The sequence below is a fragment of the Notamacropus eugenii genome, chromosome 1 (genome assembly GCF_028372415.1).
Source record: "Notamacropus eugenii isolate mMacEug1 chromosome 1, mMacEug1.pri_v2, whole genome shotgun sequence".
NCBI classification, from domain to species: Eukaryota; Metazoa; Chordata; class Mammalia; order Diprotodontia; family Macropodidae; genus Notamacropus; species Notamacropus eugenii.
The window spans coordinates 564,536,694-564,551,367 of NC_092872.1; the positions used below are offsets into that span (position 1 = coordinate 564,536,694).

Consider the following 14,674-nt stretch of genomic DNA (forward strand, 5'->3'; position numbering starts at 1 on the left):
TAAACCTAGACAAATAGATATTTTTTTTAAATGTCTATTTGTAATGTACCATTGTGGATGAAACAAAATGCCCCTAATGTTTAGGCACACAGCAATAAATGTCACCTATTTACCAAATAGTCAACCAATAACTATCAGTCATCCACTTGTAAGGGACCTACTTTGTGCGTGCCTTCCAAGAGCTTATATGCTAATTGGGGGAGATATATATAAATATACACATGCAAAACACATAAAGTAGTTACAAGGTAACCTTGGAGGGGAAGGCACTAACAACTAGGGGGTCAGGAAAGGCTTTAACTTCTCTAGCAGGGCCAGAGTTTGGGAAAGGTCATTGAACTTCCTTCCTAGGAATGCATTTCTCCTTCATGTGTTGACACAACCCCAAGTTTATCAGTACCACTCCCAGGAGACTAATTCTGTTTTGCCCCATTCCTGGCACCTAGCTTCTCTGCCACCTCTAAATCAGAGACCAAGAGGCAAGCTCCAGGGGACAGGCCACTCCCTCTTCTCGCACAATGGTATTTTTAGTCAGATGGTCCTCTATGCCATCCCGTTTACCCCCATGTCTCAAATAAATTTGCCCTAAGTTTAACAATTCCTAGTTTTGACTCAAACTTTCCAATTTTAGTTTCCTCATCCAAAAAATGATGGAATTAGAATAGATGATCTTTAACATCCATTTTAGTTCTAAGTACTATGATCTTAACGAAAAAGGTCCTGTCCAAAGGAATTTATAAGGAGACAAACACAGATGAGCTAGAGCCAATACACAGAATAATCTCAATATAAGATAGAGCATGATGTAAGAGAAGAGCTACAAAATGCTGTAAAAGAAGTGGAAAAGATTTCTTACAGATGATAATATCTTAATAAAACTTCTAGTACAAGAAAATATTCTATTCTGCTGGGACATAGTCTCATCACTATATTCTATCAAAAATAATGGGATTTTATTTTAAATTTAAATATATTTTATGTATATAATTTTTCCTCCTCATACATATATGTATACAATCATTCATATTTTGCATGTGTATATGTATGTATACATACATATAAATACATGTCATGGTAAATAGAGGACCAGGCCTGAAGACCTGAGTTCAAATCCATCCTGAGACATTTACTAGCTGTGTGGTATTGGGCAAATTATTTCATCTCTGTTTGAGTCAGCTTCTTTATCTGCAAAATGAGAATAACAATGATAATACCTACCTCCCAGGGTTGTTATGAGGATTAAATGAAGACCTGAGTTCAAATCCATCCTGAGACATTTACTAGCTGTGTGGTATTGGGCAAATTATTTCATCTCTGTTTGAGTCAGCTTCTTTATCTGCAAAATGAGAATAACAATGATAATACCTACCTCCCAGGGTTGTTATGAGGATTAAATGAAATAAAAATTGTAAAGCACATACTAAGTACTATAAAAATGTTAATCATCATTATTATACACATATGCATACATATTGTTATACAAAAATGTAAGCACATAAACATGTTTAGAGGCAGCTTGGTATAGGGAATAAAGAGTTGTCCTCAAAAGAATTCCGAAAGCCTGAGTTCAAATTCCCCCTCTAACATGAATTAAGTCTGTGAGTTGGGCCAAGTGCTTAAGACATTCCTCTAAGACTGTACGCTGCAAAGAAGTTTTTGACTTGTATTGGTAGAGGAAGTTTCCTCATCTGGGGGCTTCCTGTACCACTGAAGTACAATGATAAGTACTCTTTATATAATTTAGGATGGTATAGGTGAAACATACTATATTATATAATAGTGTGGCAGAAGGCAATTTAACAATTACATCCACATCTGTACAGATAGAATGGATTAAAAAGCACAACTCAAAAATATATTTCCAATAAGAAACATACCTGAGGCAGAGAGATACATATGAATTTAAAATGAGAAGGTGGACTCTTCTCTGTAAGCTGACTACAGAAAAGTGGGATCTGCAGTTAGGAGATCCAGAAAAGATTAATTGAAATTAAGATTGAGAGAAGAGTATGAAAACTATATCATGTTTAAAGGTACATTGACATAAAAATATTATTATAATTATATACACTTTATGGAATATCAACTAAATTTAAAAAATATAAATGTATTTAGTATTTTATTTTTCCCAGTTACATATAAAAATATATTTTTTAATATTTGTTTTTAAAACTTTGAGTTCCAAATTCTCTCCCTTCCTCCCCATTCCCTACCCCCATTGAGAAAGCAAATAATTTGATATAGGTTATACATTTGTAGTCATGCAAAACATTTCCATAATAGCCATGTTGTGAAAGAAAATATAGACCAAAAAAAAAAAACCCCAAAACCCAAGAACTTCTAGATAAATAAAGTTAAAAAAAGTGTGCTTCAATCTACATTCAGACACCATCAGTTCTTTCTCTGGGGATGGGTAGTATTTGTCATCAAAAGTCGTTCACAATTGTCTTGGATCATTGTATTGCTTAGAATGGCTAAGTCATTCCCAGCTGATCATTTTACGATATTGCTGTTATTTTGTATACAGTATATTTTACTTTGAATCAGCTCATGTAAGTCTTTCTAGGTTTTTGTGAGAGCATCCTGTTTATCATTTCTTATAGTACAAAAATAGTATTCCAACAAAATCACATACCATAATTTGTTCAAACATTCCCCAATTGATGGGCATCCCCTCAATTTCTAATTCTTTACCCCCAGAAAAGAGTTGCTTTAAATATTTTAGTATATAGACAAAAGATATATGGTCCTTTTCCTTTTGTTGTTTTTTATATCTTTTGGGATACAGACTTAGTAGTTGTATTGCTAGGTCAAAGGCTATACATGGTTTTATAATCCTTTGGGCATAGTTTCAAATTACTCTGAAGAATGGTTGAATCATCAGCTAAATGTTTAAAGGACAAATTGATTAAATGAAAAAAAAGATTTAGGTAGAAAAATAATAATAGTGGGAGACTTCAACTTCAGTAATAGAATGTGACAAATCGAACATAAAGAATAACAAGGCAGAATTTATAGACTGGAATGGAATACTGGGTATAAACCTCATTTAGTGGGTCTGTAGAGTGAATCAAATTGGGCAGCTAGGTGGTGCAGTGGATAGAGCACCAATGCAGGAGTCAGGAGGACCTGAGTTCAAATCTCACCTCAGACACTTGACACTCACTAGCTGTGTGACCTTGGGCAAGTCACTTAACCCCAACTGCCTCATCCTGGGTCATCTTGTTGAATATCTGGTCACTGGATTCAGATGGCTCTGGAGGAGAAGTGAGGCTGGTGACCTGCACAGTCCTCCCTCACTCAAGACAAAGTCAAGCGCAAGTCATGTCATTCTTTCTCTGATGGCATGGTCTTCCTCGACAACGAAGAACACACACAAGAGTGAATCAAATTGGAACAAGTAGGGAATTTACTTTTTAAATTCAAATGGAAATTTTATAAGAATTCCCTTGCTTTAGTACAAAAAGGATTTAAGAATTACTTTATTCTCACTCCAAAAAAAAGTTAATTTACATTAAGTCATCATAGGGTAGTAGATAAAGAACCAACGTTAGAATCAGGAAGACCTGTGTTCAAGTCCCACTTCTTACACTAGCTATCTATATGACCCATGGCAAATCGTTTAACCAATGAGTGCACTATCTAGGAAACTCTAAAACTAACTTGCAGAGATACTACTAGCCTACTTTTGTAAAGAGAGTTTCCTCATCCAGAAATGAAATCAGTGGTTCAGGCTTGTATCTTTAAATTAATTTTTAAAAAATCTAAATAAAATACCTGCAAATAAAACATAGCAATATAAAAAAGCATGATCTAGTTGGAAATATTTTTACTTAAAATGCAAGGTTGGATTCTTTTTTTAGACAAATACTTCTATTTTTATCATAATAGATCATCATCAAAAATTTTAAAAAGTAATTATATTGTTTAAACCAGGAAGAACCTTTGATGAGATAAAGTATGTATTTATATTTTTTTAAAGCACCAAAAATAGTAATAGAGGGACTTCTCTTTAACATGATAAAAAAGTACTTACATTGAATAAAAGATTCACATTTTATTTAATAGAGAAACACTGGAAGTTTTTTCACTGAGAAAAGGGATAAAGGAACTCTCTCTATTCTCACCATTATTTGATGTAGCTCTAGAAATACAAAGCTACACCAGTAAGTCAAGATCTCGCTCTCTAAGGAAGCCAAAGAAGAAAAAAAATGTCTTTGCCGTTATTTACTATCTGATTTTGCAAATTTCTGATTAAATGATTAAATTAAAATGTCAGTCTTATCTAAAGGAATTTTTTTCTTCCCAATAATCTATTTTCTTTATATCCTGAAAAAAATAAACTTTTTTGTACCTAAATTTTAATAGCTAACAGAAGTGTTTAACTCTTCAGTTAAATCAGTAAATATTCATTAAGCACCTTCTATTTCTCTGAAACAGTTGAGTAGTTGGGATGCAGATTTGCATGAAATTAATTGATTTAAAGTTTTCTCTACTGATAAGGCCTAACTAAGAAGGGCTTATTTGCTTAAAATATATAAAGTCAGAGTGTAGGGAACATTTATATCTGACGAAATCATAATTTTTTTCTATTCATTAATATATTGCCAATCCAGAGACTTTCTTTTTTTTCACTCTTTTGATTTTGATTGTCTCTTAATATTTCATAAAGTTATTAACTTCCACTTGCCCAATTCTAACTTCTAAGGAATCAGTTTCTTCAGTGAGCTTTTGCACATCCTTTTCCTTTTGTTCTAAGGAGTTCTTCCCTTCAGAGAATTTTTGTAAATTGTTTTCCACTTGGCCAATTCTGCTTTTTTAAGGTGTTCTCCTCATTGGCTTTTTGGACCTTTTCTGACATTTGACCTATTCTGTTTTTAAAGTATTATTTTCTTCAGTATTTTTTTGTGCCTCCTTTATCAAGCTATTGACTCTTTTTTCATGATTTTCTTGCATCACTCTTATTTTCCTCCAGGTTTTTCTCTACCTCTCTTACTTGATTTTTAAAATCCTTTTTGATCTCTTTCATGGCCTCAGTTGGATCCATATTTTTTTTGGAGGCTTTGCACGCAGGAGTTTTGACTTTGTTTTTTTCTTCCAAGTGTATGTTTTGATCTTCCTTATCACAATAGTAACTTTCTATGGTCAGAATTTTTTCCTGTTTTTGCTCATTTTCCAGCCTATTTCTCAGCTTTTAACTCTGTGCTAAAGTGGGTCTCCGCTTCCCATTTGGAGAGGGCAGTGTCCCAAGCTTTACGTTCTTTGTAAAGCTGTTTTCAGAGGTAATTTTGGGGTCCTGTTTTTGGCTCTTCCAAATTGGTATGATCTAGGGACAGGTACGTTTACTACTCTCCTGTACTATGCACTGGTTTATGCATAGTACAAACATTCTTTTCCACTCTGAACTCTGACCAGCATCCCTGTTCCCCTGTGGCTGCAAGCTCTGATGTGCTGGTACTCCTTCTCATCCTGGGACTAAGACTCAGGACTGTGACCTAGATCCAAGTATAGACAATGCAATAGAGTCGTACACCTGGTGCCAGCAAAGAGACCCTGTAATCTCCTTCTGACCAGTTGTTTTTGGCATCTGTGGACTGAGAGGTCTGGAAACCACTACTGCTACAACTGATTTAGTCATCCCAAGGCCTGCTCCTGATTTGCTGTTACTTGTTCTACACTGGCTCAGCCTGAACTGAACTGTGCTCCTGTCTCACCCTGTTGCACCAGACTTTTCCTGCCAATCTAAGTTGTCTTGGGCTGGAACATTATTTCATTTTTTGTGAGTTCTGCCGCTCTAGAACTTGCTTAGAGTCATTATTTGAAGGTATTTGGAGGGTTTGGGGGAGACCTCAGGTGAGTCTTTACTCCACCATCTTAGCTCCACCCCCCATTCAGAGAACTTCCTCAAAGAGATTCTGAATCCTAGGCACAGTGGTGCAAGAGAAAGGTATTTTTGACCATGGCTACAGTCTTAAGGGTGTCAAGAAATCTTTTATTCTGTGATTTTCCTTCATAGGTTTTACTGTCAGGATGTTCGTGCCAGCGACATTTTATTTGGAGACATGCCACAGCCGGCTCAAGCAGAAGACCTTTATGAAATTCTTAACTCATTTACTGAAAAATATGAAAATGAAGAGCAACGAATTAATGAAAGGAGAGCAGCAAGGGAAGAGAGGAAGGCATGTATGAAATTTGCTTTTTCCTACTGCTTTAATTCACCCCAATAGGAAATTTCTGTTTGCGAGAGATTTCTATCCTTTGGCATGGGATTCTTAAGAATGGAATAAATTTCCCTTAGTAATGTCATTTACATAAATTCCTTGTAAAAATGTCGTACCATGATGACATTTCTTCTGGAAAAATAAAAAATCTAGGAATAGATATACTTAGAAAATGCTTTCCTTTGACAAGGCAAACTTGGGAAACACATCTCAGTCTTTAAAGATTAGTATGGTATTTTGCATTATTTTAAAATTCTAAAGTAGAAAAATGTAAAGAACTATAAGCAGAAATGAAAGTAGTTTGCAAATTATATATTTCAATGATAGAATTGTACTTGGCAAAAGCTGACTTGTAGAATTAGGAAAGCATGGCTTTCTCCTCCAAAGCTCTGGAGTTGTAAACCTATCAAGGGACTGTAGCTAATGAATTATTTGTCATTCTTCTAGACACTCTGCACAACCATTTTAAGGGAAAGGTTTGATAGATTCACAAGATAACTTTTAATAGTGTACTTTTCTCCTTCTTAGGCTAAAGACATACCTCTCAGACCATCCTCCAGGCCAAAAAAACCACCTACATCTCTCCAGCCAAACTCAGACTTTCAAGGTAAATTAGGTTGTTGTAATTCAACGTTAATTTCATTTAGAAAAATAAGACTTGTAAGAAATTAAGACAGTCCTTAGCATCATGCTGGAAAATTTCTAAGGGAAAAAAAAAGAGATTTCTAACACATATTTCTGTTGACATTATTTATGGATGTGTCTAGATGTGTCTAGTCTCATTCATATGATGTATCGTCATTCCATTTAGAGCTTTGGTGATATGACTTTTCCCATTTATCTTGGTAATGTCCACAAAAGATGTGAACCTATTATCTGAACCAATAATTTTTAGGAAAGAACTTCTTCAAACATTAGACCTCATTTGAAATAAAATGGACTACCCCCACTGTAAAGGAATTTTTCAAGTTAAGTCTAGATTACCACTTTTCAGGCAGGTTATAGAAGGTATTTCTGTTGAAGTATAAATCAGACTAGATGACCTCTGAGGTTCCTTCCAACTCTGAAATTGTGATTTCTTTCCCTATCTTCCCCTCCCCTTCTCTCACTTTCTCTCCTTTAATCTTCTTTGCATCCAAATCAACTTCTTTGATTCCAAATTTCTTTTTTATGGACATTTTGCTTTGTTCCCTCGTTACCACTTATTGTGATTTATTATCATCTTTGTCCTCAATACCATCATTATTTCATGTTTCTATGCATCCAGCTACCATTTTCTGATCATTATGTGTCCCTAGAAGTCCATAACGCATCCTCTTATATTCTTGGGTTTGCCCCCCAATTTCCTTAAAATTTGTTATCTGTCTCATTTCTATGGCTGATTACTGGGACTAGATTGAGGTTGAACCTTGAAGTTTCAAGCATATCCTGCATTGTGTTGCATTTGCTTCAAGATGTGCAGGGACCTGCATTTATACTGTTCATGTTGAGTCTGTAGCCAAATGCTTTCCCTGCAGTGTACATATAGTAAACTAACCTGCTTTGTACATTTATTTTCTCGACAGGTAGCAGAAATGCCCATAAGCTTTATCCTGAACTTCCCTCTTATGAGGACACTGTCGGTAAATAAACAATTTCCCATTGAAAATAGCACCAACGTAGCTATTCAGGGAGATGGGTTACACGGTGTGGATAGAGTGCTAGGCTTAGAGTCAGGAGAGCTCGAATTCAAGTCTGGTTTCAGTCATGTACTAGCTGTGTGACCCTGAGCAAGTCTCGTAAGCTCTCTTTACCTCTGTTTCCTCTTTGGTAAAAGGAGAATAATAGCAACTTTGTGCCAGGGTTGTTGTGAGGATCAAATAAGATAATAATTGTAAAGCATTTAGCTCACTTTCAGGTACATAGTAAGCATGATAAAAATGTTCATTATTATATTGTTATTATTTTCTGTTACATGTGATAAGAATGGATTTGACTTTCTTCATTTTTTCTGTAGTTTGAAATGTATTTACCTTGTATGCAGTTACTTTATATATAATACTTATGAACCATAAAAACTTGTGTTAATCTGCTAACATTTATTATTTGGGGAAAAATTAAATTTAAATTTAATATAATTAATAAAATAAAAACAATAAATTAATTATTAAAATTAAATTTAAATTTTTTAAAAGGTAGATATGTGTGTATGTATGCACTTGTGTTTATGTGCATGCATATGTACACACATGTGTATACATACATGTGTTTATACACACACACACACACACACACACTGCTGTACCAGCAAAAGCTAAGCCACAATACCAGAGAGCAGAAATTTAAAGTATTTTTTATTCCAACAGAGCTCAGGTGATACTTGCAGTATTCAGAAGTTATTTCCTGGATAGTGATCTTTAAAACTTGGTTTTTAGAGATTTCCTAACTAGAAAGTGATGGGACTGATAGGCTTCCAGGACATTTTGATTACAAATTAAAATGTGCTCTGACAAATGAACAAAATTAAACTTGTTCCAGCTACATTGGGAGGCACTGCAACGAGTCAGTTTATCAGTAAGTATTTATTAGTCCCCTGTTATATGGCAAGTACTCTGTTAAGTTCTTCCCTGCATGAGAGTAGCAGTTATCCTGCTTGCACTCTCCCTGATTTAAGTGCAACTGGAGTACTATGTTCAGTCATGAGTGGTATATTTTAGAAATTACACTTACAAAGTAAAGGGTGTCAGATATAATGTCCAGGAATATAAGGAGCCAAGGGATAATGACAAATGGGGATAGGGTGAAGGAAATGAGGAGACAGTGCTTAGTGAATCACATGATATTTGTCTTTAAGCATTTATGGGGCTGTCACATGGCAGAGGGATTAGACTTTTTCTCTCTAGCCCCAAAGATCAGGATTGGGAACAGTTGGTGAAAATTGCAAAGAGACATGCTTCAACTTACTCTTCTTAGGAAGAAAGAAAAACTTACTAACAATTATGGGTACATCTGCATGTAGAGTGCATTGCCTCTCATCCTCTCCCTCCTGGTCTTCAAGTGAAGGCTAAACTGACATCTTTTCAGATGGTTTGTAGTTGAAATTCTTTTGTAGGTATAGGTTTATTTAGATGAGATGTCAAACACCTTATGGCCCACAAAACAGTATTACTCAATATGATCTAAACTAGTTTAAAATATAATTATGAAACATTTAGCAAAATAAATAAAAATACCATAAAGCAAAGAAACTTTTAATAGGAAAACATACATAATTTTAATAGGTGGTTTTCTAAGTCAATATATGGCCCATATTCATTATGTACGGTTTAGTGGCCCCCATTTCTATTTGAGTCTGACATCATTAGTGTAGATGGCCACTAAGGACCCTTCCAACTCTGAAGTTTTATGATTCTGTGAAACATTTGTTAAAAAAAATTTGGTATTGGGTTTTTAGCACCATTGAGTTTTATTAATTGCATTATAAAAATATGCACAAACATATGCATAAACATAAAGGAAAATATTTCTTTATATCTTTCACATTTAGAAACAAACTCCACATAGAGTCCTTTATTGCGTAAAGTCTTTTACCATGGTTTCTCCATGGCAAGTCAATTCTTTCAACCTTTAAGAATTTTACTAAGAAAGTGATGCATTTTGTTTTCTTTTCTGTTAAGTTATATATGTACGTTTTCTTTCTTTCTCTTATCCACTTCTGCAGGATTTATTGCTTTTAGTCTTCTGTTTAAGAATTTGGATGTCAAAGGTTATTAGAATTATGTGTAAGTTAAGTTGGATTCTGAATAATAGACTTAGTAATTGTTACAGACTAATATTTAGGATTCAGTACACTGGGGCTTGTAATGGCTATTTCAAAGGCTTTTTTTTATGTCATGGAGTCTTTTGCAAGTCTGGTGAAACCTATGGACTCCTCAGAAAAGTATGTCCAAGAATATAAAATACATAGGATTCAAGTCTTGGCCCTGACACTTAATGTGATCTTAGGCAAGTGTCCAGGTCTTGGTGTTCTTATTTGTAAAAGGAGGAGGTTGAACTAGATTGTGTCTAAGTAGGACTCCCAGCTCTACATATATGATACTATGTTTTTATTATTATTGTTATTTTTAACAAGGGCCTTTTTCTAAGAGTTGTATTATGGCAATTGAAATTTGAACCAGCATATTTGTGTTCAGGAGAGTGTCTGTGCAAAGGTTTATTCCCTGGGAAACTTAGAGTAGTTTAAACCACAGTGAACCAGAGTATTAGTTTAGGCTAGTAATTCTCTGCTCTTCTCACTACGTTGATTGGTGAAGTTCTTGCAATATTTCATCTAACATATGACTTCATATATAAGGCATGTGCAAGTTTACATGTGGGCTAAATTAAGCAGAGTCCATCAAGAAAGTAAATTCCCTTCTAGGAGTCAATGAAAATAAAATACACCTTGGGACCCAGACTTACTAATCTGTGCTGCTGGGCAACCTTGCCGCTCAGAATATGTTGATTGGAACTTGACTCTGTGTCTCATTAAGGCTAGCCATGACTTAGGCAAGAAAAATAAGCTATTTTAATTAACCTTGAATAAAATGGTAAGATTGGCAAATTATTCAAAGGGTCACTCAGATCTATTACAAACAAAGAAGCTAAAATGAAATGGGACATATTGCTTAGGTGTCTTAAAGAAGTCAATAATTTTTCATCCCCAGAAATTTATCTTCAGATAGATAGGTAGATAGAGATATATATTAAAAGAATCTCTTCAGTTCTAATTCAACTTTCTTCTATGATTCTTATCATCCTTCCTTCTTCTAGGTTAATGTGAGTCATTTCTCATAAGGCATACTTTTTATACTTTCCATCACCCTATCTAAATAGTCTAAATAATGCTTCACACGCATAAGTAAAATGAAAATAGAATGTCCATGAAGTCCCCACCAAACGAATTGAGGGTGGGAATGGGGGAGGAGGAGGACTGACCGACCACAAGCAACTTCTTATGTGCATCACATAGTAATTCTTGAAATAAGGAGTAACATGTCATTAGCTTATTGTATTATAGATTAAGACCTGAAAAAGAAGATGAGGATCAGTCTAATCTAGTTATCTCACAGATGGGGAAACTGAGGTCTCAAAAGAATAAATTACTTTCTCAGTGTCACAGAGTCAGGATTTGAGCCCAAGTCCTCTGAATCCAAAACACTGTAATATCTCTCTTTGAGCTATAAATTCATAATGACCTTCACCAAAATCGTGAAGGTAAGAAGGGAAAGCATTCCAAGCATGGGAGACAGCCAAAGAAAAAGGGACAGAATTAGGAAATAAAGTGTCATGTGTACAGAGCAGAAAGAAGGTCTGGGTCACTAGACCATAGAATACATGGAAGGGGTTAAAATATAAGAAAAATTGGAAAGGTATGAAGAGACTAAGTTAAAAGGGCTTTAAATGTCAAGCAGGATTTTATATTTGAGCCTGGAGATAATAAAGAGGCACTGGGATTTCAATAGACGGAGGGTGGGCATCCTCAGATTTGTGTTTTAGAAAAATCACTCTGACAACTAAATGACAGATGGAGTATAGTAGGAAGAGAATTGAAAGAGAAGGAGCAATCTGAAAAATATTGCCATAGTCCAGGTGACTCATGATGAGAGCTTGTGATGAGCATGATCATTATGTGATTATAGTGAAGAAGACATATATAAAAGCTTGTGAAGGTAGAAACAAGACCTTGCAACTGATTAAATATGGAAGTTGACTGTGATTGAGTGTGAAGCTGAGAATGACAAAGTTGTCTCTACTTCATGACAAAGTTGTCTCTACTTCAGATGCAGTAATCTATCCACTATCCCTTTCCTGGACACTGCTAGGGATCAAAATGTCTTGTGAAGGTGGTACTTGACTTCTCTATTATATACACCAAGCAAATGAAGCTGCTTTAAACATTGTATTCCTTCTCAACAACTGGGATTGTTCCAGAGGTTGGCATACCTTCCCTTGACTTCCAGGAGTAATCAAATGCTATCCACTTTTTATAATGGGTTACACATTTGAATCCACCCAGGCTATCATCTCCACTCAGGGGTTTGGATTTGAGTGGAATCTCTTCTCCAGACACAACCTTCTATTTTCACCAAGGATTAGCCCCAAGCAGCCACATTCAAATGATCTGCTAGATCAATGACTCACTTAAGTGCAAAGGAAATGGGTCACATCTATAGGTATTCTTTTCACTGCTAATTTGGAGATCTTTTTTTGTGTGTGTGTCAGGTCATTGGGATTAGGTGACTTGCCCAGAGTCACACAACTAGTAAGTGTCAAGTATCAAAGGCCGGATGTGAACCTAGGTCCTCCTGACTTCAGGGTCAGTACTTTATCCACCTATCTGCCCCTAATTTGGAGATCTTAAGAAAAGACATTTTTAATACTGATTAATAAAATTATAATAGTTCATCAAGTCCCCAAATGTTCTGTCTCCATCTTGGAGCCGATTCATTTATATTTAGTCCGATAGCCAGAGACTTTCTTGTTTGCATTTTCTGAATATAACTAAAGATATTTAACTAAAGAATTTAACAAAAGACACATGTACACAAGAAGATTGATTTCATCTCTTACCTGAGAAAAAAAATTAGATTGCTGTCCTATTGGAATAGTAAGAAAAAAACCTAGGAGACAAGGAACTTTGGATTTAAACCTTCATCCTTTCAAATTTAAATCTTCAACCTCCCTTTAGAAAGGGAGAAAAAAGAAAAAGTTGGAGAGGAGACATTCCACCAGCTGCCTGGATTCTTAGCCAGGGAAATGTCCACAAATTATTGAGCTTTTCTACCAGTATCTTGTCTGCATATTGTTGATTGCTATTTTGAAGCGTGGGTGTACTGTTCTTTGCCTGTGGCATCTGCCCACCCATTCATCCAACCATCCCTCTATCCAATCGTGTCTCCCCAAACCCCCAGTGCAAATCTGTTCAAACTCCTCGGTGCCGGCCCCCCCTTGCCCTTTCATCTTGTTTTGCATCTCCTTGGGCTGGGCAGAGGAGAGAAACTACAAGACATTCAGCAAGGGAATAAATTGCTTCATTTTTTCCCATCCAAGTACCTTTTACCACAAACAACAGAATAATGCACAGTAAGTTTGGAAAGGTGGTCTTGAGTCAGATAGTGAAGGACTTAGGGGAGAGTCACTAGAACTTTTGGTAGTGGAGTTTTCAGCCATAGTAGTTCTCAAAGACCATCTTCTAAGTTATGGGACAATTTTGTTTAGGATTAATTCTGTTATGTACTACTTGTAAATTCTGGGACTCCAGAAGAGTGAGTTCTTGTCCACAGAGCTATGAATTTTTCCCCCCCTGGGGAATGTACTATCTTCTTTGCATGGTCAGAGAGTATAAGTTTGACCATAATTGGGTAGAATGATACTGAAACCAAAGAGTACTATTAAAGGAAAAAACTTCAAAGGCAGTTAATTGATGAATCCAGAGCAGAAGAATGCTAAGCCATGATTACAAAATGGATATTTTAGCTATTCTTTTTCTCTTCTCCCAAAAAACAAAAATATCTTTTTTTTTCTCCCCTTTTTAGGTAATTCAAGTCAGCCAGTAGAAGTGACAGCACTGTATTCTTTTGAAGGGCAGCAGCCAGGAGATTTGAAATTCAAAGCTGGAGATCGGATCACTGTAATATCCAAAACAAATTCACATTTTGACTGGTGGGAAGGAAGACTTCAAGGTCAAACTGGCATTTTTCCAGCAAATTATGTTTCACTGGATTAAACATTATTCATTTCTCTTTTCTTTAGCAAAATAAATAAATAAAAAGATATCACAATAATGCTAGGAAGGTTAATCATTTATGAACCATTTTATAACATTAGGAAAATTATTTGTAAATATGTGTTTTTGAATTTTAAATCAAATATATGAAATGACATGCATATATTTCTTTAGGAGAATTAGCATTAAAAATGTATCTAAATATGTATATTGATTTTTTAAAAAATGTTTTTATTGATAACTTCTCTTTCTTACAACATCATAGTTATTCTAAGTATGCCTCAGCCCCACCCACCCCCTTCCCAGAGAGCAATCTTATATAATAAATAGTATTTTTTAGAGAGGAAAAAGTCAGCACAGCTGATAAATACATTTTAGTATATTGAAAGAGTATGAAAATCTAGATCTTCCACTTCCAAAAAGGGTATTTTGGGGGTATCCTCTCATGTCTCTTTAATTTAGTCCTGCTTGACCTTTTAAATTTTGTAACATATACTTTTGATTTTCTGGTGTGTAGTTATTCTTTGGAAGCACTAAAAACTTAAACCTCCTGAACCAGCTCTGAAAACAGCAGGGTAAAAAAGCCTGGAGCTTGAAATAGTCCCCCACCCCCAAAAAGGAACAGAGCCCAACTTTAAAATAAAGTTCTGGTTCAAGAAATAGGATGGGAAAATGAGCAAACACCAACAAAAGAACCTAACAATAC

The 14,674-nt window shown here is 35.2% G+C and overlaps 1 protein-coding gene across 2 annotated transcripts in view; it reads left to right on the forward strand.

Annotated features, from left to right (window-relative positions):
- SH3YL1 (SH3 and SYLF domain containing 1) overlaps positions 1–14,176 on the forward strand; it is a 59,708-nt gene extending 45,532 nt beyond the window's left edge. For both annotated transcript variants that reach the window (XM_072634331.1, XM_072634332.1), the window contains exons 7-10: positions 6,017–6,179; positions 6,750–6,828; positions 7,787–7,843; positions 13,778–14,176. In XM_072634331.1, coding sequence (XP_072490432.1) covers positions 6,017–6,179; positions 6,750–6,828; positions 7,787–7,843; positions 13,778–13,968 — 490 coding nt within the window. In that variant the 3' untranslated portion in view covers positions 13,969–14,176. The remainder of the gene's footprint in view (positions 1–6,016; positions 6,180–6,749; positions 6,829–7,786; positions 7,844–13,777) is intronic.
- The last annotated feature ends 498 nt before the right edge of the window (positions 14,177–14,674 follow it).